We start from the raw sequence: 26,479 nt of genomic DNA, 5'->3' as shown, positions 1-26,479 counted from the left end.
TAAACGTGTTAAAATTGCCACATACCGTAGATGCTGCATGAAATCCTCACGGCGGGAATGTCTGGCCACAATGACAGAGTGCTTCGAACAGCTTTTACTCTTTATAATTGTCCTGCTTTGTGCTTTCAGGCTGAAGCGTGCCTCCAGTTAATCTGGCATAGAAGAACAAAGCTTCGTTCCACACATAGCTGGAATCCCTGCGAAGGCTAGACAAACATTTCTCACTGCTCGCATTTGCGACTAAAACAAGTGTGGTGCGTTTGAAATAAAGATGAAGGGATGTCTAATTTAATTCTACGAACTTCTTCTTTGTCCCAAAATATGACGCAGGTATTACCAGAAAGGCATCGTATATGTGACCTTATTAATCACAGCACGAGCGCACTGACACGTTTCAGCCACCAGCGGCCACAACGTTGTACTTAGGCTCGCGATCAAAATATGGTGCGTTGCATTTGGAAGGGAGACGGTGTGCGCATAATGTGGGATGTTACGCAACCTTGCGTCCCGAAGTTGAAGTTGTAGTACTTGAAGTACATCAAAAAACTACTGCAGTGTGAAGCCGGCCGGGTAATACTTGTGCGACCGCGTTACTAGCCTAGCATTCACAGCATTGTCCGCTGTCTATGAAGCGTTGTATCGTGCCCTCCAAAAGCGGGGCTAAACTGAACTACAAAACCTGGCTTGCTTTCAGGAGCATATCGCGTTTTCTTGAAAGCTAGTGTCCAGGTATGTTTAAAGCATTACGCACTGCGCCTCCCTTCTCTTCGCACCCATTCTGTAACCCTAATGGTGTACCAGTCATCTAGGCTACGCATTACATGACCTGCCCAGCTGCATTTCTTTCTCTTAATGTCGATTAAAAAATCGACTATCACCGTTTACTCTCTCAATCACACCGCTTTTTTTCTGTCAATGAACGTTATGCCTACCATTCTTTGTTCCATCGCTCTTTACGCGGTCCTTATATTTGTCTTCAAGCTTCTTTGTCAGGCTCCAAATTACTGCACCATATATCATAACCGGTAAAATGCGCTAATTGTACACCTTCCTTTTCAGTGATAATGGTAAGCTTCCAGCCAAAATCTGAGAATGTCTGCTGTATGAGCTCCAAACAATTTTTATTCTTCCGTTAATTTCCTTCGCATCACCATGCGTGCCTGTGAATAATTGACCTAGCTAAACGCAGTCCTTCACGGACTCTAGAGGATGAATGGCGATCCTGAACTCTTCTACCCTTGCTCCGCTACTAATCATTATCTATATCTATACATATGTCGCAATGCAGAATGTGCAATTTGGAAGCACGTATTTCCTTAGGTCATGAATGCATGTCGCTCCAATGACAAATACTGCCACATTTATGTCATTAATGTAATCACTTGGTAGCATCCTGATTTCGCAGATTTACATGATTTACTGTATCTACGGAAACTGCACTGTGTTACATTATCACTCTGCTAAAATACTTCAGTATACGCCATCCTTTGAAGCATATAGCTTAATGTTTTATTTTCCTTAGCAATTTTCCCACCCGCAAAAGTTAATCGTGTTGATAGTACTGCCCACAATACCAATATCAAGACTAGCACATGTACAGTGCAACGAATAATTATAAGTTTTCTAATCAAATATTTGTTTACTATTGGCGAGCCCAGCGTTTTAAAGCGGGCCAGTACGCGGGAGACTCTTTTACGTAAAAATTTGAACTGTCGCCTTTTTTTTAAATATGGACCTTGATTCGTGGACATCTCTTAATTCAGTCCACAAGTTAAAGTTGGCCGTACACACACAAGAAACTCTTTTACCAGTTTCAGATGTTACGGCAGCCCAATGTCATTCCACAAACTCATAACATCACTTCCGACAGTTTTCACTGCAATCCAGTTTTTCATGCGAATCACCTGTTCTGGGGTGAAGTGATTTCGCCAGTCCCCCACTACTCCCTTGCGTACGAAGTCACCTGTTATGGGCTTATTCATTATTTCTTCGTCCGCTGCCTCTTCGACGAGCTTCATCCACCGGGGCTTATCATTCTGCGCGATAGATTTCATATCGTCGTTAATCTTCCGCGTGCAGTCATTCACACTAGCCTTCATGTATTCTACGCTTGTGTTGTTCAACACACGTGTGAGCATGCTCTTCTTCTGCCTTAGTTCACGACCATACTTTTCACCGATAAAATCCGCTATCCTTACGATCCAGCAAGCCGTGTTCTTTTTTAGATCCTCGTATGTCAAGAACAGAACGTTGTCGTCGAACCTCCGCGCGTACCAAGACAGTAGGTGCGCGAAGTAGTCGCCAAAGTCCACGCGGCCGTCGAGGAACATGTCAAGGAACTCGTCGAAAGTGCCGTCTTCAAAGCGGTAGTCGGGCACGCTCTTGGTGTGGTAGTAGAAGGAGGTGCAACAATCGTACGGATTTCTGATTATGTAGAGGTACCTGACGTAGAAGAGGGAGAGAAAAAGAAACGCATGTTTTCAATTTTAATTCGATGCTAAGAAGAAAAAACGCAATCTGAGGTTATTTAGATGTTAATACAGCCTCGAGCACACGTTAAAAAAAGTTCAAAAGAAAGAAATAAGAAAAATAGATACTTTTAGATTACTTGTACCACAAACCAGACAAAACGCTGAGCAATAAAGGGGCGCAAGCAAAAGTGTGTTTAAAGTATTCAGTAGCAATCACTTGTATAACCATTCACCTAGCTCAGTGAGTATGGAATTCTATAGCTGGCTACCACATCGGGTGTTCGATTTCTCGTCGCAGCTTCTGCACATAGATTACTATGAAAATGAAATGGCTCTCGTGTGCATAAATTTAGGTGCACGGTAAAGAACCACAGCTGGTATGTAAACGTTAATCCGGCTCCCTCCATTGTCGTTTATTGTCGCTTACTGTAGTACTTGGTGCTCGACTTGAAGACTCGACTGATAAATAAATTGTTTAATCAATACTGATATGTATGTCGTGCAATTCGTGGATTTCTAGTCGGAGAGTTCTAGTAACTCGGGGAGGAGTTCTTGCAGTGAGCTTGTCAGTGAAACGGTGAGACTTTCTTAGCACAACAATAATTTTTATGTCACCATGTCGGAGAATACACTTTTTATTTCCAGCCACACACCGCTATGTAATATTTAAAACACATTTTGCTTTGAAAAAAAATTCGTTGAGACCATGCTGTAGTTCTGCCTGATCAAGATGGATTATCTAAGAGGTAGACAACATTACAGGTAGAGAACTGCCACGGCAAAGTATTCTGCCCACCTTGGTTAACGTACTGTAATTACGGTGTCAATGATTGCATTTAGGACCCATGTCGCAATTTAAAAATTGAACGCCAGCAGGCGGAAACAGCGTTTTTTTTTAATAATATGATGTGCGCGTGTGGTATAGGTTGCTATCGTCGCTATTGCCAGCCATACTTCAAGGTATTGAAGTCGTGGCTCCATTGCTGAAATCCCAACGCTCGCCACACCTACACGATATCTATCCACACATTTGCCCATTTGAGTCGTAGTTAAGTGCCACCCTGAGCTGCCAGAAGGATGCTTTTGTGAAGCTGCTAAGGTGAATGAGAGTGTGTTTCGTAGCAGACTTGAAGGAAAGATTTCTCGGAAGTGGCACTAGTCCTACGTTCTCTGCTGAGTTGAATGATTGCACAGCGGCTTGACCGGGAATACCGCGAATGCAACATACGTACAAGAATGCATAACTGAAGCACTCAATAGTCCACTTTGCGTAAACTGTTGCCAATTCGTCAGCGAATGGTCCCTTCGTAGGGATGTGGCGGCGAGAGAGATAAAACTTTATTATGTCCTTGATGGGGTTAAGGGGTGGCGGGGGTCAGGAGACTAACCCCCACTCCCCCCCCCTTCCTCAGACGGAGGCCAGTCCTTGCTTTCTGGCGGCGTCTTCGGCCATCCGGACGGCCCAGAGCTGCTCCTCTGGGTCCAAGCTGAGCAGCAATGTCTCCCACTGCTCGGCCGTACTAATGATGCGTGTGTTAGTGCGGGAAGTGTTGGTGGGTGAGGCTTTGGGGCATAGCCAGATAATATGATCGAGGTCAGCGCGGGCCTCGCACGCTTTGCAGAGTGAGGAGTATGCATCGGGGAACATGCGGTTGTAAAGCACGGGGTTCGTAAAAGTTCGTGTTTGAAGGAGTCGCCAAGTGGTGGATTGAGACTTATTCAGTGTTTTCTGTGCTGGGGGGTAGCCTAACCGCGCTCTGCGGTAGTGCAGGAGAATTTCTCTGAACGTAATCATTCTGTCCCGCGCGTGACCGCGATGCAGAACAGAGGGCTGGGCGGGATCGGAAGACGCAGGTGAAGGATGATGCGCCCGGTGTGCGAGAGCTCGGGCGGCATCGTGGGCGGCTTCGTTTCCAGCCAGACCCGAGTGACCAAGGGCCCAGATGATCTGCACGCGGCGTTGCTTTGGGGGAGGAGTGCCAGAGAGAACCTTCGGCGCTTGGGGTGCTATCAGTCCTCTTGTGTAGTTACGAATGGCCGTTTTTGAGTCGCTGATGACGCAGTGTGCATTGGTAGCCGCGTAGGCCAAAGCGATGGCCGTTTCTTCTCCTACTTCGGGTTGCGTGGCGAATATTGATGCGGCTGCGGAGAGGTGCTACTGAGAACCCGCGACGGCGACGACCGCCATGGCGTTTTGGTTGGGGTATTCTGCTGCGTCCACGTAGGTTACGTCAGTGGCTTGGTCGTAGCGCTTTTGTAGTTGTTTAGCTCTTTCTGCACGTCGCTCCGAATTGTGTTCAGGGTGCATATTGCGAGGTATGGGCGGGATAACTAGCTGAGCACGAATGTTTGGAGGGTTTGGTGTACGGCGAGAGTTAGTAGAGAAGGCGCCGAAGACCGGTGCAGGTATGGGCCGAAATAGTTGACCGGGGATTGGACGCGTGTTTTCATAAAATTTTTAGTTTGCTATCTAGGAAGTGCCTTTTCTAGGCAGTTAATTCCTGCTGCTCACAAAAATCTACCGGATAGACAAAAAAAAAACACATAGAACTTATTGTCCTATTGGGTTCCTATTTAAAGCAATAATACTCGTTCTAATACGAGGGTGCTCAATTGATTTTTTAGTATATTGTAAGGATAAAAAACAGCAGGTGGTACTTAATTGTCCTGTCCTTTTCCCATATGCTTTTAGTGCGTCACATTTGTTCTCGCAATTTTCAGTCACAGGATACGCTCTTGTTTGATAGACTGACCCACTTTTAACCAATCCGCATTCCATAAAAACTGCCCTGAAAAGTGGATGATAGATTTCACAGACATAAATTCACATCGCACTCCTTTAATAACGACTACAAGAACTGTCGAACCATCCAACCCCTCTCTCTTTTCTCTCATGGGATAGCTTCCATTAAGCCAATCATTAAATTTATTGCCTTTACGAATATTTACTATAACAGCTATAAAACGTATTTCTGCACGCTTATACCGCAGAGCATTGAACTTCCGCGTAAAAGACCCCCGGCCATATTTTTTTTAGTTTTCTGCGAGGTCCCACGTAACTTCCGCAGGAAATAAAAGAAGTGCTTTATTGTTGCGCGTTTGGCCGTCTCTGCGGGTGTACTGTACTTTCCGCATAGTAAGTTTATTGCATCTTGCGTGTAGCAGAAAGGAGATAAAACGGGATCATACTTAGCTTCCGTCGAGTAGGGATGCAAGTGAAAAGGCATGTGAGTCTTAATGGCTCCAGGTCGAGGCATGGCTTCCGCAGATTCTGCGCCTTGAAGCTCGAGGAACGGCATGGCGGCACTCTGTTCGAGAAGGTCTCTCGGTGGCGGCCGGTCGTTCAGGATGTTGTACACTATGTGCTGCATCCATGTCGTTCCGCACTTGGGATAGCTCACGATGAAGATGTCACCTGGATGCGGCTTGTAGCTGAGCGCCTCGCGGATGCACTGGTCGGCGAATCCAGTGCACACGAAATAGCCGTCGATTTCGTGGTAGACCGCACGGTCGTGCTCCTTTCCCTTCCGCGGCTCGTTTTTTATTGTTACCTGTGAAGACGCCATGACGTGAAAGTTCAGGTGGAACTACAGAGTCTTGAAATTGAACTGCAGAGTCTTGAACAACTGAACTGACTACGTTCAAAGCCAATGACCACTTGTTGAAAACACACACAAAAAAGAGAACCGACACACGGCGAATAAAATCAGCACAGATACAAACAGTGATGATATCTAGAGCATGTACCACACCAGGTGACCTGTAAGACCAGGCGTACTGTGATAGTGGGAGGCGTAGAAGTTACATTTCTAAGCAATCTGAACTAGGTCTTATATGGCATAACAAAAGATTTAGGATGTTTACGTAATCTCTCTTTCTTCTATTGCCACATGCCACGCAAAATCTGGCTAAAGATTCTAACGTTCACAGATTGTTTCCCATTTTCTTCAAGGCACAGTGCTTTCGATAATACAAACGAAGCTGCGCACGGTATTTCACGTGACCTCTGAATCTTCTCGAAAAGTGCTTTATTTTCTGTTTTCTAGTGATCTGCAAGTCACTTTCCTTTCTGTTTAGAGCATGTGCCAGTATGGTATGATCATGAGCTATCCAAACAGCATTGCTAAGAGCCTATGCCAGCAGCGCATGGCCTGCACAGCAGCGAAAAGCAAAGCTGTGTTAGCAGCGAAGGTGTAGAATTGAGACTAAAGGAGTGTTGTGCACAAGACCGGTGACGCGGCCGTCTGTCAGCCACTTGTCAATGGCCGTGTGTCAGTTGGCGAGTCAATGGCGTGGACAGCATCCCTCTATTACCTGCTTCGCGGGTAGTCGTAGGGTATCGTGTCTCTGAAAGAGATAATAGATGGAGCGGCGGAAACCGGTGCTCGTGAAAAAGAAATATATAAAAAATACTGAAATGAAATAAATCAATAAATAAATAAAAGGAAAAAACGAAAGAAGGGAAAGATGAAGCAAAAGCGCATCACTCCTTTATTCTTAATTCTACCCCCTCGCCGCTAATACATTCACTCGTTGCTGCACCCACACGCCTTACCCTCTCCCCCCTTTAGAAGAACCCTACCAGTATATACTGTGCCGAGGAAAGCATATGTCGCCTTGAAAAAATCAAATCCGCTTGTCGGAACGTTGCTGCCCGCTGTAAGCTCGTTCTCGTTTTGCTCATACTACGTGTATTTTAGTACTTTCTTAAAATAGGGTATGACACAAAATCTTGTTCTGTGTATGGAGATCTGTGTTCTTGCTAGTTTTCTATGGTTGTTTCAATGTGCACTTTTACGGCGCCATTCTTTTCTCTGGTATGTTTGTTTGTTGTTAAAGATTTCAGCATTCCCTTGACCAATGTGTCCTCGGTATGCACTACACTGCAGGAAATCAGAGAAGGCAGCAACTATGTGCAGCAGTGAATTCAGATGCGCGAATAAGAAATAAGCAGCCGGCTATCGATCTTCTGTCGTGAATGGGACGCTGCATTTTTCGAGAAAAATCAAAATTTCAGTTCAACGATAACAAAGAGGAATGCGGCATGCCCGTGTGCAATGACTTGCTCACATCGGTGGGTTAGGGAAATGTTCCCAGAGCTACCATGGCAATGGCTTCCTCACGGGGTTACATATGCTGATACATGTTAGCGTCTTTGTTAAAAATACGGTGAAGCACTACTTTTGAACAAAACTGAAATTAGTGCTTTGCGTCAGTCAGATGAATGGGCGTTCGTATCCCCATGTTAGAAAAGTACCTAGGAATCAATGCAGAGTTTTCGACATCCATTGCACAGGGAATATTTCCATGCTAATCCTAATATTCAAGAAAGATTACAGGTAACCCAAAACCTATCCAGCAGCAGCTGCACTATTTTATGATCCAAATTGCTGTCGTACGTCATTTGACCGCATTTCCTTGTCATGGAGGAATGATGTCAATCGAAGAACAAAGGAATATATAGCGCGGGCCTATCGAGGAACACCTGGTGTACCAATTTTGCTGCGCTGAGCCCACATAACCCACATAACCAAATGCTGACGTAGGGGATCTCAATATGGATAAGGGACCGTATATTCCCCAATAAGAAGTGCCAAATTGATAGCGATAACAGAAAAGCAAGGCGCACTGACTAAGCCGCCAAAGGTGGAGCCGAATAATTGAAATCATAGCACCGGATTGACACGGACAAGAAAGACGACAGGACGTGAACTAGCTGACATGTCACTCAACGTCAATCCAGCGCTGTGATTTCAAATGGTGCAACGAACCAGCTAGCCCAAACATCTGCACTCGTGGAGTTCAAGTTTGGCGTCTGCACTGCAGAAAGCGAAAGTCTGACCCCGTACACGATAAAACAATGCGCACACGACTGTTGCAATAGATGAAGTGCGACCTGTCTAATCGCGCCTTTTCCTTTCCTTTTTGCAGCTGCAACTATTAGGAGTTCGTTTTCTCAAACTCGTTAACAATGAGAAGTGAACTCGCCAAGGCTTTATCTTGGGTACTAGGCTCGCGTTTTCATACCGAACCAGGCAGCATTATCTTTACGCCTACACTAGCACTTATTTCAATGTACTTGATAAACAGCGCAGGTTGGTAGTAGTCTTGCTACATGACCAGTCGCCTCCAGAAAAGCCTGCTTCACCGACTATTTGTGCATCCTCCCGTCATGGTAGCACTCTGATTCACTGAATCTAGTTCGCGCTTCGTCGAACACAAAATAATAGTTAGGAAACCTGCGTACCTTTAAATGAAATCAGAAGCATACATTCAGCTCACGGTATAAAAAAATCTAATCCTTTCGAAGTTGCATTTTTATCGTAAGCTGAGAACAAATTTCCTGGAGGTTAACTTAGTCGCATAAGGGATGTGGATTTAAGAGCATCTGGCTTTCTGCCTACCACATAATCTCGGCTGAAAAAAAGCGTAATGAAGGCAGTATGATTACGTCCGTGCTATGAAAGTCCTAAAGATACTGACCTCGAGATTTTCCGCCATAGTATAAAATGCTCGCAAAGCCCGGTCCCGCGCTGCACTGGCATTCATAGACGTACTCTGCAGGACTACATAAATTAACCGTGCTTTAAAGCAAACCGCAGCCCTAGGAATATACGATGTACAGATGTACCCTCTCGTGTTATCCAGAGGGTCGTTTGAGCCGCCTGCAGCTGGTGTTTTGTTCAAGCGCTGTTGTCGAGAGAACGACGTACTGTAGCTCGCACTGCAAAAAAAAAAAAAAAAAATGAGCGCATCCTGTCCTGCGGCCTCCAGTTTGAAATGTCGCAAATGACACCAAACTTATAATGAAGCCACTCGCTTTTCCAACAACATTCAGGCATGAGTCATTGTGTAGACTCTGAGACCAGTTTAATTTTTGGTGGAATACAATAATGGGGGGGGGTGATTTTTCAAAATTTTATTGTTCTTTTTTCTTTCCGTAAAAGGTTGCTTATATTTTTTTTACTTCTGTAAGCCATATATACAACATTATTGCGAGTTGTTTCTTGGTACAATGCCTGCTACACTTGTCTTCGGTTTTCGCGTGCTGTTACTTCCCGTCGTGTCAAGCTTTGTCACGCTCTGTAGCCGTACTGACTGGTGACCGGAGCTCTGTCAAGCTGCAACATGAAGTTTTTACTCCAAACTCCTCGTTTCTCTCTGAGAATTACAAAAAAAATTTCAATGATTGGTCTATTTACTTCCTCGATAGCGTAGTTTTCATTTCGTACAAGTGTGGCATATGCATCGAGTAGGCTGATGCGTCCTAATTCACCGGCCTTCTTAAGAATAATTAGCCTTATGAAAGACTCGAAATGTAAGCCGTTTGGGCACCAGTGAAGACAGAACAGGCTAAGTGTTTTGGATCAGTGGTCGGAGTAATGTGTAAACAAAGAGCAGATACAGCTTTTGTGCTTCAAGGATAGCTGCTGTTTCTTTGACTGCAGAAAAATACCTGGCACTATCCCACAGCTTAAGCATACGCATACAAATACAAATTATTGTGAAGTCACTTCTTACGATTTGACTCAGAGAGAATAGTCCGATATGCACGGACGTTATAATAGCCGAGAGTAACTAACATATTAGGCAGGTTTAGAATAATGTTCTTTGTCTTAGGTACGTTAAACACAAGAAACTTTGCGGGACCTTACGGTGCCCATCCCTTCTAGGCATTTAGTTTAGCGTACGGTTTAGCGTACGGTTTAGCGTACGGTAAACAAAAGGAAGACGTTCGAAGAAAGGACACAGTCTTGTGACTCGCGCCCAAAGAGATCCACGCCACAATTCACTAGCAACCAACCCGTCTTTTCTATGCCGATGCATATCAGTAGACCTATGAACGCCGGAATTGCCGAACCGTCTCAGAAATCGGATGTGCTATGTGCTCAAAACTAACACTTCAAGGGAGTTTAGAGGAAGCGAAAGTTCATTTCGACAGTTAATGGCATTCAGTGAGCGCAGAAGCCTAACCATCATGAAAATTCAGGCTGAAGTAAGTGCGACAGGCAGCCGCCATGTTCGAAAACGCCATCTTTTACTATGTGTATACATTACTAAAGCTAAACGTTACGCATACATACGTAAACATTGCGTATGTTCAACTAACCCTATAACGCACCTTGGTATAGCGTACGTAAACAGCGCAAAACCAACCGCGAATGGAACATGCCTAGCGAGGAACATCTGTAAGGCGTTTACGCTTGGCTGCAAAGACTATTCTAAAATTCTCAATTAGCAGCAACGCTCCGTTGTGGGCGCTGCAGGAAAAGAGAAATTGCGACGCTTTTCTCTACTACACAAGTGTCTGTTGCCTGGGTATAGGTACCAATCGATCGACCAGCCAACTGACTGACTAAAATATTCTGGCTTAACCCTTCGCACAATCAATGTCGATTCTAATGCGATTAGCTTTCAAGCAATGCAGTAAACCACTGGCCATATCCCAACGCTAAGTTTATGCATAAAAAACGCACAAGTTGTTTCTACTTCGTATGCTCCGACAGAGCCAGGACTTTCCAAGAAGCAGGGACATTACCAGAATCAATGATAACTATATTTTTAGTATTAATGCTTAATAGTGACCTCCGAACTATGCTTTCTGCAAGGAATCAGAAATAGCCCTTCTTTCCTCTATGAAATGAGTGAATGAATCAATGAAGTCACTTAGTGAAATATTAATATTATTGTTGAAAATGCTGCCAACATTTCACCGAGTTTTTGGTATTATCCACGTGAACTGACGCATGCCGCGACGCCAAATTCTCCCTTGCTATATATCAGCTCTCTTAAACGGAAGGGCCGGAACTGCGCCTTTTTAAACAATAGATACCGTGGCCAAAGGTTCCGCAAACTATATTCTTCTTGTTTGGGGGTGGGGGGGGAGGGGCGAGACCTTAACGCGGACACATTTTCACTGTGTTCTTTAGTCGATCAGATGCCATTCGCAGAATATTTTTCTTTCATTCCCCAGAAATTGAAAAATTTGCTCTTTTAAGTCTCTCGTTCTTCTAAAAGCGGCAGGAAATAAGGGAAGCGATGGGGTTTAACTTCAGCTATAAGCACATGAGGCATAAAGGCAATGAAGTCAAGAAAAGCACTGACGAAATCAACAGTTTCTCTGGCTTTATTTGTCACAGTCATTTGAGTAATAAAAATAATATTTACTCTTTCAATATGAGTTTATTCAACCTAGAGATTCCAACTTTTTTCTGTTCTGGCTGCACGCAAAGCCTAAGTTTGTACGTCGAACCAGTTTTCGCTATCCAACCACGGCCGTAGCAATACAACAAACACCCATAGAAAACTTGGTCGCTGGCAAACTTAGACACATGCGTGCGTTGCCCTGTAAACTATACTCCCTAGTTGATCATAACGAATGAACTGATGGTCACAAAAAAATTTAGCCGCGGTATTAGCATGTCATACCAACCACTCGGGCTTCTTTTTGTTGCTTTTAAAGAGACAATAAAGGAAAAGGCCAAGTCAACAGGGACTGTTAAAATGTCATTTTAATAAACCTCGCAACGCTAGTAGAGCGCCAAGAAAAGACTTCATTCAAGAAATAATAGCTTCTAAAGTGCCCGCATGCCTCTAGCGTAATTCCCATTATCTGTCCGCGAAAGATGATATTGATCATATTGATCTTATCCCGAGTAAGATGGGGATAAGATCATACTGGCCAATACCGTCCTTTACTGGCATTTGTGAGTAAAACGACGCCCGGCGGCGAGCGCTATGGTTTCTTGCGCTAAACGGAAAAGCGCAGGCAGAAACCGACCCAAGACAGAGCTTACAGTGTTAAAGAGAGAGGGAAAGCATGCGCCAAGTCAACATACAGTTAGTGTGCTAACTCTAGAGGAAACGCTGCGTTCTCTTTCGCCATTTGATCAATGCCACAAAATCGTATGCACACAGTTATGCTCACAGTCAACCTTGACAAGCGAGTTCCTTGCTAAAGTGCACTCATATTAACACCAGTTTATGTCACATATAGCCGAAAAAATAATAGAGCGAATCAGAAAGTATTTGCCTCTATAATTATTAGCCAAAGTAAGGTACATACAGGCACTTACAAATATACGTGCTACACTACATACATTACGATATTTTTCTCAGACTGTCTCCACAACGGTTCAGACATTTCTCCCATTGCACTACTAAATTCAAGATGCCCCTGTGGTAGAATTCCTCTGGCGGACAACCGTCCGACGGTTGTCTTCATCGGACGGCTTCTGGGCTTCATCGTGGCACGTGAATCGTTGTCGTTTTCTTCGGACCGAAAACGTTGAAATCACTAGAGGCGAGGTCCGGACTTTGTGGTGGGTGGTGCCGACTTTCCCAGTCAATTGACCGGAGCTTGTCGGTGGTTCTAATTAACACATGTGACCTCGTATTGTCGTGGAGGATTACCCAGGTTGTCCACATCAAGAATCCCTCGTTGTTTTCGCCTGATGCAGCCATCAGGCGTGACAGTGTGGAACAATAACTGTCGGCATTGATGGGTGCGCTTTGTGGCATGAAATCCAGCAGGAGCGATCCTCGGAGATCCCTGAAGGCCATTAGCATCATTTTCCCAGCACACGGCACTGTAGGAACTTTTTTTTGGCACAGGCAAGCCCGGATCTTCCACACCATGCTCTGCTGCTACGATTCCGGCGTCAAATGCAGTATCCACGTTGTTTCGCAACTAGAAGTGCGGTCCTGCAAACTCACCCTCCTCGGCATACCGTTGCAGATGATTCATTCAAGCAAACGTTCGCTTGCCGTTCGTCATATCATCTAAATGCTTAGACACTCACCGACATGAAACCTTCATGCAGCCTAAGTACCCGTGAACTTTGTAGCAAACACTCCCATAAGAAATTCCAATCTCCCGGGAAATGTGCTTGAGGAGCACACGCCCACTCTCTTTCACCATTGCATTCACGCATGAAATGTCGATAAGAGCGCTGCCGTAACGTCGTATGTGGAGAAAACAATGGTTACCAAACTGCCTTCAGTATGCGCGAGTTTCGCTTCTGTGTCAAAAGACTCATTGCCTAACACTCCAAAATGGTGGGTTTCCACAGGTGCACAGTGGCACGTCCTTCTACGTTGGATTGGATTGGAGCAAACTTTATTCGCGCTTGCAGTTCGGCGCTCGTGCGCCCCAATGAGGGCCTAAGTCATCTACGAAGTTGCCGTTACTTGGCGCGGGTTTCAGTCGCGGTTGCCGGCTCGCTAGGTCCCTGCCTTTCGAGCGCCCCGAGGACCTTCTGAACGGCCCAGAGCTTTTGATCTTGGTCGTAGCTCTTCGCGGCAGCCTCGTGCCGCGGCGGCATTGTTCTTTATCTTGCTTCCTCTGGATCTTTAACGCAGTCCCACAAGAACTGCCTGTAATCTGCCGTCTCCCTCCGGCAGACCCTGCACTTATTGCTCGCGTATGACTCGGGGTACATGCGATGGATCAGTACCGGGCTCGGTAGCGATCCGGTCTGGAGCTGTCTCAGTAGTACCGCCTCCGCTCGACTCAGCCTCGGGTGCGGGGGTGGGAGTTTCCTGCGAGCCAGGCGGTACACCTTCGTGATGTCGTTGTAGTCCGTCATGCGGTCCTTGGCTCGGAACCACGTCGGACGGTCTGTCGCCGGGGCGCGGTTGGTTAGCGCTCGCGTCTCCACATGTGCTTCCTCGTACAAAATGTAATGCCTGCAATAGGTTGCTCGTTCTCTCTGCTCTTCAAAGCGAAGTCGTACGATTTTTCTACACGAACTAAGGCTCAAACGGGCATTCACACAACTTTATCTTCATCTAATAGATTTATAAACGACGCCAACTGTCAGGAATGTGACACTCCGGAAGCAAATTCACATGTCCTCAGCGACTGCCTTCGCTATCGCACCGAACGACCGGCACTTAACGTCATATTGTCTAGTTTATACTACCGGCTCCTTCAGCAACACAATATTCTAGGGCCGTTCAACCGTAGTCAAAGTGCACTGAAAGCAATAAGAGCAATCATGATATTACTAACGGCTGGTGAGACGCACGCACTTTGTGACGTAGATGACGTGTGTGTGCACATTGTGCATCACATGTTGATATAACACACTTTAGAGAATAGTAATAATAATGATAATAATCGTCACTACCTTTCTCTCGTTTATTTTCCTCTTCTCTCTTTCTCTTAGGCAGAGTAGCAGACCAGAGGGAACGCAGCTCCTACCAACCTCATTGCTTTTATCACACTGAAGTGTTTCTCTCTCTCAACTTCTTTAGTAAGGTTTCCAGCGCTGACGTCAACACCGAACGAGGGATGCCGGCTTTTAAAAGCCATTGGACCTGTCTTTCAGAACTACTCTTTATTTGAAGAGCTCCCAAATTTCTAAGCGCAGACTCCAAGCAGAGTGTTGAAATACTTCTTTTCAGCAATATTCAGGGAGCGCAGTCGCGGTAACAACACTTCTTTCGCGGTGCTTCAACTACACCTGGTGGCTACAGGTTCGTTGAAAAATCCCATATCTAAATTTAATCACTGCAGCATACTGCGAACCCGATACTCGTGTAGATAGGAACGGTCACTGCAGCAGAAGCAGTGTTCTTAACAGACAATGCGATCAACAATGTTCCAAATCTCTTTAAGCTTTATGGCAACGGCCAATCGTTTACGCGTGAGCTTCCGCTGTAAAACAGACTGCAGCTTTTTGATTTGAAGTTATGTTTTTAGACGAACATGCGTGAAGGTGGAAGCGCGAACAAAGATCACTTACCAATGTGACTTGGCCCACTCCAGCTTACACAAAAATGGTATTGCAACGTTCTGGTGGCGGTCCATGCATAGAAAACTGTGTGTTCACCAGATGAAGACTTGTTTTGACCATCAGCCTTTAGATGCCGTCTTTTCTCGGTCGATGGTGACTACAATGGCAAAAACCTTGCCGCAGAAACTAGAATAATGCAAGAAATCTAAGGTACGCGAAAAAGTCAAGAGGCTCGAAAAAAAAACGCTGGTGGTGCCATACCGCCACAAAGTTAGCCACAATATTAAGAAGTTGGCAAGCAGATACGGATACCTGTGTTCCAACTGCCCCCATAGAACAACTGGCCCATCTCTGCCCCAAAATCACGGAATCCCTTGATTGAAGGTGTACGAAGGTCGATCTACATAGCACGCTAAACTAAGAAAGAAAACATGTCAAAACTTATTTCTAGAGATATCGTGCAGTGCAGCAGTACACAGGCGTGATTAGGTGCGGGGAGGGATGGTGAAACAAGAAAGACTACGTAATAAACTGTTTCAAAATGTTAGTTCAGAATAGGCTAAATAAAGTAATAGTTTGCTTTTAGATTATTTTGGCGTACTAAAGGCAAGAAGAATGTCGATTTTTTATATTCCAGTGTATTGGTTGTCTCTTGTTGGCCCCTACGGACCAAAGCGTCTGGTGCCTAGTTTAGCCGGCCTGTGCAAGCATCTGTACAGCAATTACGTCATACTGCATGGGGTTGCTCGCTTGAACGCGGCGGTTTCATCTGAGCTGTTTATTTTTATTTCCTAGAGTTTTATTCTTGGAGGCTTGACCTGCATTTCCTTCGTATTGCGCCTGGGCTAACAAATGGCATTTACTAGGTGTAGCGAATTGCTATAAAAGGTGTGAGTTGCAGAAAAAATTCGTTTTTCTGCCTCTTCAAACTGCTAAATCTGACCCACTGTGTCCTTTCGTGACGATGAATGTAGAATTCTACGCCAATAAACGTAACACTCTGTCTGTTAGCCCTCTGTAACACATGCCCTCAGCTCACTGCAGGCAGTGAAATTGGTAGCTTCCATTGATATCTAAGTGACTACGTCGCGCTGCGCTTTCTTGAGATGATTGTTTGATATTAATGCACAGAATTGGGAGTGCTTCGAGTATTATGCATGTGTGTCGCATGTGTTGCTATATTTTGACACGATGTTGGCCAAACTGTGTTGTTCGTCCACTGGAAAATAAGGATTTGTTTCATAATGCATTGGAGGCATAATTCAAGATCACTTCTCAGGCGCTGTTTTTTATTCCCATCCTATTCCCTCACTTTTTTAAGGAGCGTACAGAACCGATGGCCGTCATTACGTTCCTGTGCTCACCTTGAGGCATACGCCAAATAATAATTTTATTGACATGCCGGCGCACCAGTGAGACTGGTCGCAAGATCAGAAAGAAAAGAAATTGCTTGCGTAGTGGTCGAATTTTCGGACCATAAAGAAGTTCCATCCTTCACCCCAAGCAACATAACCTCTCCATGTAAGTGGCACTTCAAGACTTCACAACAGATATTTTCTTTATTTTTCCATGACACACGTTGTCTGCACTACCCAGAGATAGCAACGATTCCAACAAGCCAGAAGTTTCCAGATATGTTGGCTTCTAAGAAGCTCCTCTAGCACTTTGCCAACTTTGGATTACACTCAAGCAAGTCAATCGCTACGATATGTCGGAGGAGGGGTACATCAGATGTCGAACAAATGGGCGCCTGCCCCAATTAATGGACGAGGGAATACTGGAATATTTGAATAGTTTAAATATTTGGGCACTTACTTTTCAGCGCATTGCCGATCTTGTCTCTGTGAACCGGTGTGTCTCTGATAGGAGGATCCTTGGCAAAAGTAAAAAAAAATCGTGCAGTAGTTGCGCTAGGCACATAATATTCACATCATTGATGCTGCCTATGCTACCGAAATCTCGGTCTCCTTATATGATTCGGAAATGATATAGTTAAGTACCTGCCATAGATTATTCCTATTTTTTCTCTTCGCTAACCCTTGTTATCATGCGTCTGGGCAGCATATATGTTGCAATGTGTGCTGAATAGTTATAAGGTAGCGCCTGCCTTTCATTCTGCTCAGTCCTTTTGCTAGCATTTCCTTTCATATTATATTTCTCAGCACAAAACTGATGCAGTATGCCAAACACAAGCTGACCCAAAAAGAAGTTTTTCAGTTGCCATGCCACCAGGACACTGCCAACGGAGAGATTCCCTCTCTTTGCTTCGACTCGCACCTGTAAGCGGTGTTCCTTCCCTGCGCACTGACGTAACGATGACGAGGATTGACGTTTTATTCACTCGTCGTACTCCGCCTTTTTCTTTGTCTGTTTTTTTTTTCGCGTTGCATGTACAGCAGCGGATCTGTGCCTTCCACACTGGATGATTAACGGAGGTTACATGCATGGTGTCTGACCTCGCTAGCATTGCATTTTACGCCGCAGCATTTGGGCGTGTGCCCTTCACTACGTGGCTGGGGGCGCCATTTGTACGAGAGACCTTTTTCCACACTTCACTTCTTCGAGAGGGAAGGCATTGTTTTTGCTGTTTTTACCACGCGAAGCACAATAATACCTCGCAGACATGATCATCAGCGCATGACGCATACACTGTGCTTGCCTGTTTAAAATGACCAAACGTCGAGAGCGGCCTTTTCGGGCGTAGCATGAAGAACGTTAACTGCTGAAAATATAAATATCTTCTAATACAGTATCCTTCATAGTCTACAGTGCAGTGTGGCGGCTTCAAGTGCTAGAAATATACGCAGGCATAGTACAACGTTAAACAATCGTAACATATTCCTTGCTGCCGAAGTAGAAGCACATACGCCGCTGCTGCTGATTATGATGATGGAAAGAGCTGGTTACCGGCATTCCTTGCATGGCCTTTCTGGCATCCCAGAACAGGTTCGATGCATTCTTGACTTTCAGAATGGGAAGATTCGTTAAAGTACCAAGTATATAAACAGTTATCGAATCTTTATCCCGAAGCCACTGATAGAAAGGTACTAAAATGCATCACAATACCAGCAGATTAGATTGTTCCCCACAATTTTATACAAATTCGATGACAGGAGCAGGCTGTCACAACGAACACTACCTTTTTCTTTTTTGCAATGCAATCAAAGCCGTCTTTGTTCGCGTTACCTGGCATGTTCTTTAATATGCGTGCAAAGACGTCACTGCCCACACATTTTGAGTGTATCCGCCCAGGTTATCAGACGCGAAAGCTGAGACGTAGCAAAATGAATTGCTTCTCTTGCTTCCACCCACAAGTTGACAGGGGCCCGGAGTTGTAATCTCAGCTGGAAGGAAAGTTTTTTTTTGCCGTGACCCAGTGCTGAAGGCCACTTAAAGAAGATGAAGAAGCATTTATTCCCATATAACAAAATACAGGTAAAGAAACACTTGTCGTACCTGTCGCCAAGTTGAAGCTCTGATAAACAAAAGATTGACAATACCTAGCATAGCAGAAAGATAATAGGTAACACAATGACTATAGTGAAATACCAAAGAAACAACACAAAACATGTTTGAAGTACCTTACGTAATGACAACAATCGATGAGATAAGAATGTTATGTAGGATAATCGATATTGTGATTAAATGACACAGTAACATCTTTTATAGAAATTGCATTAGAAGAAAGACTGAAGTTTTATGCTGTGCAGAGTAGATTAAATAGTTTATAGTTTGAGCGAGTATTGTTCCTAAAGAGCATACAATAATACAAAATTCCTCCTTACTACATTAGCACAATACCAAAACATATCTCCAATTGACCACAATATTAACTAAAAAGTTAATTGTTGACGCACCGTACTGAAAATCAATTACGGCATCTGGACGTTTATTGTGAAGTTAACAAAGTTAAGTAGTAATGATTGACAGCCCTTTAGAAATTTGAGGAAATAATGATTCCCTCTTGCAGGTTATTACAAATTTTGATACCTGAAACTCTAGAAGACCTTCCATGTGTCCTCTACTAGGTAGTGCAAGGTTAGAATCTGCTGCTGTAACACTTATAGTTTCACGTGAAGAAGAATAGAATATCAAAGCGTTAAGTGGGTGGTTGTGTCTCACGACCCTCTAAACGCACGTGTATATGCTCTGTTCACGTAGTAGATCAAATGGTAGAATGTGATACTCGATCAGAATATTTAGAATGAGACATATTTCTAATCGCTCGTTTTTGAAGTTTCCTAATCTGCTTTAATATGCTTTTATATTACAAGCCCGAACAATCTATGCATCACCTTAAACGATCTTTTGAGATGGGCATTAGGCTATTGCCTGAAGAAAACGTTACGACAAGGATATTGACGATGATATCCGTCATCGTCAGCGTCAGGGAAAAAATATACAAGCATACGAACAAAGCCAGCGCAGATTCGTTTCCTTAACTGTAGTGGCCCTAATACGTTCCTTTATTAAGAGTGCATTTATCTTTCCTCCGATTGCAGGACCTTCTGTGCCTTCATGACTGCTTTTTCTCTTATACTTTTCTCCTTCACCATATCTCTTTAAATAAAGTTACCTCCATGATACAAAACCACTCTGACGTGCAAAGTAAGCACATTGCGACAGGCCGGGTGATCAAGAATTGAAGATACAGACGAAAAGCTTACTGAAATGAAATGGGATTTATGTTATACAGAATTACGACGTCCCCTAAGAATTACTTCTTGAGATAGGCCCGGTCCCTCCCGTGGGCATAAAAAAGTAGAAAATTTTCATTCAAGCCATTAACTTACGCATTTTTTTTAAATGTGCGTCAAATTTTTATGGCACTAAACATGCTGCCATGCAAGAGTGGTTCACTCGAGCCGTTGCTGTGATGCTCGATAGCTCTCCCAAGTCTAAGTTAGAGAATGAGCCCACGGCAAGCTGGTACCGATGGGCTAGCAGTTTAGGAAAGTGAGTAGTTGTGTGCCTGCGCCCCATGAATGATACCAGTTAAAGCGTTCGAAACAGTGAAATATCACTGCGGAAACGAGGGTGAGTAAACGCCTGACACTGATCACCTCTCTTCAATTGCATTGACCAGCCGTGGTTGCTCAGTGGCTATGGTGTTGGGCTGCTGAGCACGAGGTCGCGGGATCGAATCCCGGCCACGGCGGCCGCATTTCGATGGGGGCGAAATGCGAAAACACCCGTGTACTTAGATTTAGGTGCACGTTAAAGAACCCCAGGTGGTCAAAATTTCCGGAGTCCCCCACTACGGCGTGCCTCATAATCAGAAAGTGATTTTGGCACGTAAAACCCCATATATTAATTATTATTATCAATTGCATTGGGTCCGATGTGTACGACAAGGTAACTGTTAGAATTTGATTGAATGTGCGTGATAGGTTGGTTCAACATTCAGGTTTAAATGCCACAGGCGGTGCGTACAGACTTTACAATGACCATTGCGTCTATAAAATTTGACATTTCCATGATGTGGGAAACAGTGACATGTAGCGCCGTAGTAAAACCATTGAACAAATTGATTGGCAAAATAGCAAGGAAATTTAGAGACAGGACACAATCAGGGAAACAAACCCGCCTGGACTTTATAGCCAAGAAAGACCCGCAACAAATGAAACATAACATAAAAAAGTAAACATAAATGCGTAGGGAACCAGATGTGTGGTAAACTGTGGTGTGAAAATCTTCATTTCAACGCCATCACCAGAGAAGTTTAGTGGGCCCGTGATATGACACGATTAAGGAAGCACTGTCGAGTACTTCAGAAATGCGCGTGTTCTCTTCGAGCTTAGTGCGTGCAAAACACTACACTTCTCGCACGGGTGTTTTTTCTGCGCAAAATTGGTAATTTCTATATACCACCGTGAACTACGGTTCTCCAGCAATTGACGCGGTCGGTTTTCATTGCCTGTTGACTGGTATTGGGCCCTGCAGATGTAAGTCCATAGCTGAAGCTACCTTTAAATCGCATAACAGGGCTTATATGAACCACACTTTCTAAACACTGGTTGTTCGATCACACTCATTATTGTGACCTAGTACGAACATTGTATACATCTTATATGTCTTTAAAGGTTTGCAAGGTAAGTGTGTGGCTTGGTGTTGCAGAGAAGTTATTCCTTTAGTACAAAAATAAAGCGACGCTAGAAAATTATTGTTGTTTGTGTAGAGACTTTATAATTTGTTGTAGAGCATTTAAAAATAATCATAAACTTTTCTACTAAAAAACTTCCAAATAGCAACAAGGTCATTGCTTTTAGAGTAAACGAATGTCATATTGTACAGGGCTAAGATTCGGCGAACCGTTCTTGCGCTTGCCGTTTTGAAAAACATATCGTGCGCCTACTGCTTATGACAATTCGATAGTACAATAGTCCGAGCACATCTGAGCATCAGAATAACAAGCGTTACAACTTCAATAGTTCCTTACCATTGATACAACCCAAGATTTCTGCGTTTTCTCTTCGTAAAACGTGTCATAGACGCCCAAGGTATCTTCAAACTCGTTCCCACTGTTCAGTTCCTTTTCTGCTGTACACTGAGTGCAGTTCCAATAATTTCGCAGGTGATTCGCCTACAGCGATCGACCCTCAGGATCACGACAGCGTCAAGGACGTTCCAATGCTGTCAATGCTTCCCTAAGAAAGCGTGCTATCGGCCATGCAGTACGAGCCACGCACAGATGATGTCCTTATCGTCGTATATCCGAAATGTGGGACGACTTGGACTCAGTACAGCGTATAAAAGTGCTGGGAGAACTTCCGCCTGAAAAACGTCTGAAGTCCCTTGAACTCTCAAAAAATTTAACATACAGAAGAACAATATGTACAAGGGCTCATCTTTTGTGCGAAAGGGAATGATTGGAGACTGGCGAGACCACTACGCAGCAGATTGTATTGCGCAAACTAACATCTGGTTAGCAGAAAAAACCAAGGGGAGTCACGTCATGAATCTGTGGAAGGACTTCGATCTTCCATAAAGAGAACTTGGATCGGCGTGTTCTTGGGTGCAACTTCATAGTTTAGCCATGCACAGGTGAAGAATAAACAGTGCGATAACGATACATTTATAAGTAAATTACTAGTTATTGCGGTCACGAGTAGCATCCTTCTAACACAGGTACCTACAAAAGATAGCTTAGCAGCCTGATGAATGAATACCTGTTTAATAAAGCTGTCGCAAAAGATGTTTACTTTCAAGTGAAAGTCGCAGTTTTGCCCAAAAGCCGAAGCATCGATTGCAGTAGCAAATTAATAGGCAGCTCTACAAAGTAACGATAGCAGTTTTACAGCCGCAAAAAACATGGAAACGTTCGCTAACTGTATGAACAACCATGGTGTTAGCACGCACAAGCAAACATGAACACATTGCTCTCGGTGACCGCGACTCTTGCTATTAAAACGCTGGTATGAGCAAGGGCTGTAGCAGCAGCCAGCGCAATGGCGTTCGTGCTGTCTATCGCTTCAACGTAAAAGCGGCAAGAACACAGTGCGCACAAAGGTATGAGCCGTTTGCAGTACCCTTTGAAAATACGGCGCGCGCGATGCCGCGCGTCCGAGCAAAGTGCGCACTTGTTGGTGGAGTCGAAGTCACCCCCATCCTTCCGTCGTGTGCGTCTAAATGTCGTACAAAAATCCCTCACGTGACCTGATCCTAGGTACCTAGGGAGAGGATCGTTTAGGGACTCTTGACAAGGTGCGATGGTGGCACCAAGTGATGTTATGGCGCCATGTGTCGCGTTGAATCGCCGCTCTACGCCGACCGCTGGTCATATGAACCGTATGATGTCTCTGCAGTGGTTTCAGTATTTGTTGGTGAAAAGTCATGCAGTAGTAGTGGTGTGGCATGTCGGCTTTGGTCTCGGTGAACTCTGGTGGTGTGAGACCCGTATTTCTGAAGAATTTCAGTGGTGCTGACGTTCGAAATATTCGATTGGCGTAGCGCCTCGGCAATGCAATTTGCGAACCGGCGCTGTGCAGCCGTGTCGCCGTGTTCGCCCTTTTCGGCAGTGTCATCACATCGCACATGTACTTTTACTTGACGGGCGTCGTAGGCGGAGGTATATTGCACGGGTTCTTCGCCACGACTTACGTTGCGTAAGTACTATAATGCTTAAGGTGGTGTTTGCTCACAACTGTTCATGCGTCCTTGAAATGGGGCACCGAACGCATGTTTTCAATCGTGTTCAGAGCTAGTGCGGTGTCCGTGACTTCATGTGGTTTAATTTTATCGTGGGCTTTACGACAATTATCGCGTAGTGCTGTGAACATAACGCAGCTTTAGGGACATCACATGGTCTGCCAGAATTGTACGAACCAAAATGCAGGGTCAATGTTTAATATAATTGGTACTAAGCACGTGATAAACACAGTGAGGTACAGCTTAATACTGTGCCCTGTGATGTTCAGCTGCATCTCTGCCCGTTTTTCGCGCTCTTAGTTTTAGCATAGGGAGGCAGAGTTCTGTGCAAATTCGGAACGAATGAATGTGCATATGCGTCTGCAATAACTTCACCGCAACACATTTGTGTAATGCGATGAAGCAAACAGTGTATTGCGGTGACGGGATTTATGGCAGCCCTAGACCCAGCTTTGATGTCTCCGTTACCCTGAAGATACTGCCCCGCACGCTTTACTATAATCTCAGGTGCTCTCTAACTCTATATTTCCGGTATTTTTATTTTCACATGCTGAATGGTTCCACCGCAGTACTTGCATGTAGTGAGGTGAAGTTCATCTTCAAATTCTCTTTCCTGGGCACAGAATACTCAGTCGCGGTGAGCTGAATGCACATCACCCACATTGGGGATGCAAAGACATACGGCCAAGAGGATGCCACCTTGACGAAGCAGATACCACAGACTTCAAATTAGCAAATGACTCCATCTGTCTCAACTGCCAAACCCTCCATTAAAACCAGAAGGGCAGTACACTTGCCTAGCACGGGCAACTGGGGCCTTCATCCAGTGTCAGTGTGACTCTGCGCCAAGAGGCAGCAACTATTATCCGATATAACACTTGATGTAGGGGTGAAAATGTGCCACGTTCACAAAATGAGGGCTTCAAGCTGGGACGATTTCCGTGACGCACTTGAGTCTGCAGAATGAGAAGGTGTTGAAGAATCGCTAGCAACACGAATCCTTTACACTCTGCAAAGAGCGACATGTGAACTAGAGCTTACTTACTTACTGCAGTATGCAGCTTACTGCATACTTAAATTGTGGCTGCACGCAACAAAACCAGATGAATGTTCTGCACAAAACTGAGCTGGCAAGAGGTCATGCTAAGAAACTTGCCAGAGACTAGTAGATGGATCACTGTGCACTGGTTGAACGTATAGGTCTCAGTAAGCTGTGACACATTCTCGGCTATAACAGGGTGAATGAAGTACTGTAATACTATTGAAAACATGCTGCTCGATCTTCAGTGCACATCTGAGAAATTTGAGGAACAAGCTGCAGATGCTTTCCCTGACTACCCCACAGTGACTGACCGTCACTAGAGTTGTACGCACCTTCATGACCACTTCCCAAAAAAGGAATGGAAAGCCTCTTTATGATTGCAGAACCTGTTGTTGCTCTCGAGCGTGTCAACCTTTAAAGCGCACATGGCAAATATGGGAGTCATTTTGCAGATGTTGATGAATCTCGCCGAAATGAGAAAGCAAGCGCTATTGCTTGTAATCAATGAAATCTGGAATATTGGAATTCCCCAGAGAGCGGAAACACTTGATCATGTTGCCACTACCGAAACCAGGCAAGAAACCCGACACCATAGCCAACCTTTCATCAGTCTCACTCACATTGACAGTGTGCAAATTTACTGAAAGAATGTGCCTCGCGAGACTGAACCAGTATCTGGGAAAGAAAAGACTATTTCCACCTGTGCCAAATTGTTTTGTGGCCTATGGTTGACGTGTGCGACAATAGCCTCTTTCTGCATCAAAGCATCGCCAATATCAGCAGCTTCGGAGGAAAGATATATGGGTTCTTAGTCACAGTCGAACCAAGAAGGATGTGGAGCACAGTCTCCAACGAAGAGGTACTGGTGGCCTTTCGTGAAGCATGTCCAGGCATTAAGGTTGTCAGTGTTGCCAAAGTCTCTTACGCAACCAAATGTTCGAAATATGAGGTTGCAGTAAACAGCCAAAGATTTTACCAACTGCACAGGTGGAAATGCAGGTAAAACCCGGACCAGCACACTTGGTTGCAGGAGTGATTCGCTGATGAGGTAAGAAGGGGACTTACAGTTTTTGATAGGGTATACCGAAAGCAGGTATGTGCAGTATGCATATATACTGTTAGGCCGAAACAGATAAATTTTCCCCAAAGCAATATCAAAGGCTCGTTTCTTTTCACGAGGCCACTCATGTGCTTTAGGTACGTGTGGACAGGGTTATATAAAGCTGCATAGGCAAAATGATACAACTATATACAGCTGTTCAGTGTAGAATTTTTTCTAGGCTAAATTCTTGCTCCTTGAACTTGTTCGAGGTCATTAACTGTAGTACCAAAGTAGTGGACCGCTATCAGAACAAAGGCATGTAGTGTGCCCACCTGAATTCTTGTGCTTATGCTAGTGTTCTCTTTTAAAGCAGTAGCTGCTACGGGCTAACTCCCTTGGTTCTTCTGATGTCTACTGGTGTTGTCACTGCAATTCCCAAATTTCTTGCTAGAATATTGCAAATAAAGTTCCCATTGTGCTGCGAATATTAAAACATACAATCAAAAGATTGGCAGTCCACAATTCTACATTTCAGCCACTCTGCTGAAGGTACAGCCGGGGTGAATACTGATCCTGGAGAGCGCGATCTAGCCAAGAGGTGCCATGATTGGCTAACACCTGCTCAATGTCTGCATACTGTATATAGAGCTGGCGTCCATGCCTTGAAGTTCACCTTCCCACTTGTGAAGGCGTTCCTATGTTAAATTTTCTTCTTGCATGTAATGACAGTGATTGGGTGCACCCGCTTCATTAATCTTCTTCTAGTGCTTGGCTTCTCAGAGTTACTGGATGGGGCTTTTGGTGTCTTGTTTTCCTCAAGCACAGCGCGAAACCTAGCAATGGGTAGCCCAAATATAGATTTATGGTTTATGGCCAACACGGGAAAACCTCGGCCAGGAGAGGTTTGGGCAATGAGCAAGGATGCGACCATCACGTCAGCCGCAGATTGGGACATCCACGCCGGAGACGCCGCCAGTGCAATGATACGGCCCATCACCTGTATGCCGCCCTAATTGGCATGTCCACGCCGGGGACG

General features: G+C 44.7%; 1 protein-coding gene across 1 annotated transcript; it reads right to left on the bottom strand.

Moving 5' to 3' along the window:
• Window positions 1-1,104: 1,104 nt before the first annotated feature.
• LOC142587820 (sulfotransferase ssu-1-like) lies at window positions 1,105-9,033 on the bottom strand. The gene is made up of 3 exons (XM_075699106.1): window positions 8,955-9,033; window positions 5,661-6,022; window positions 1,105-2,442 (listed from the first exon to the last, which is right to left on the bottom strand). Exons 1-3 carry the CDS (start codon window positions 9,018-9,020, stop codon window positions 1,821-1,823), a joined length of 1,050 nt encoding a protein of 349 aa, XP_075555221.1. The 5' UTR covers window positions 9,021-9,033; the 3' UTR covers window positions 1,105-1,820.
• Between the last annotated feature and the right edge of the window lie 17,446 nt (window positions 9,034-26,479).

Source organism: Dermacentor variabilis, chromosome 7, assembly GCF_050947875.1.
Source record: "Dermacentor variabilis isolate Ectoservices chromosome 7, ASM5094787v1, whole genome shotgun sequence".
Lineage (NCBI taxonomy): Eukaryota > Metazoa > Arthropoda > Arachnida > Ixodida > Ixodidae > Dermacentor > Dermacentor variabilis.
The sequence above is the reverse complement of the archived record's forward strand: the minus strand, read 5'-3'. Positions and strand labels throughout refer to the sequence as shown.

Coding starts and splice junctions, on each gene's coding strand:
- LOC142587820 (XM_075699106.1), bottom strand. CDS start 9,020: ATGAATGCCAGTGCAGCGCGGGACCGGGCTTTGCGAGCATTTTATACT. Junction 6,023..8,954: donor CTATGGCGGAAAATCTCGAG/GTCAGTATCTTT, acceptor GCGTCTTCACAG/GTAACAATAAAAAACGAGCC. Junction 2,443..5,660: donor CCCTACTCGACGGAAGCTAA/GTATGATCCCGT, acceptor CTTCTACGTCAG/GTACCTCTACATAATCAGAA.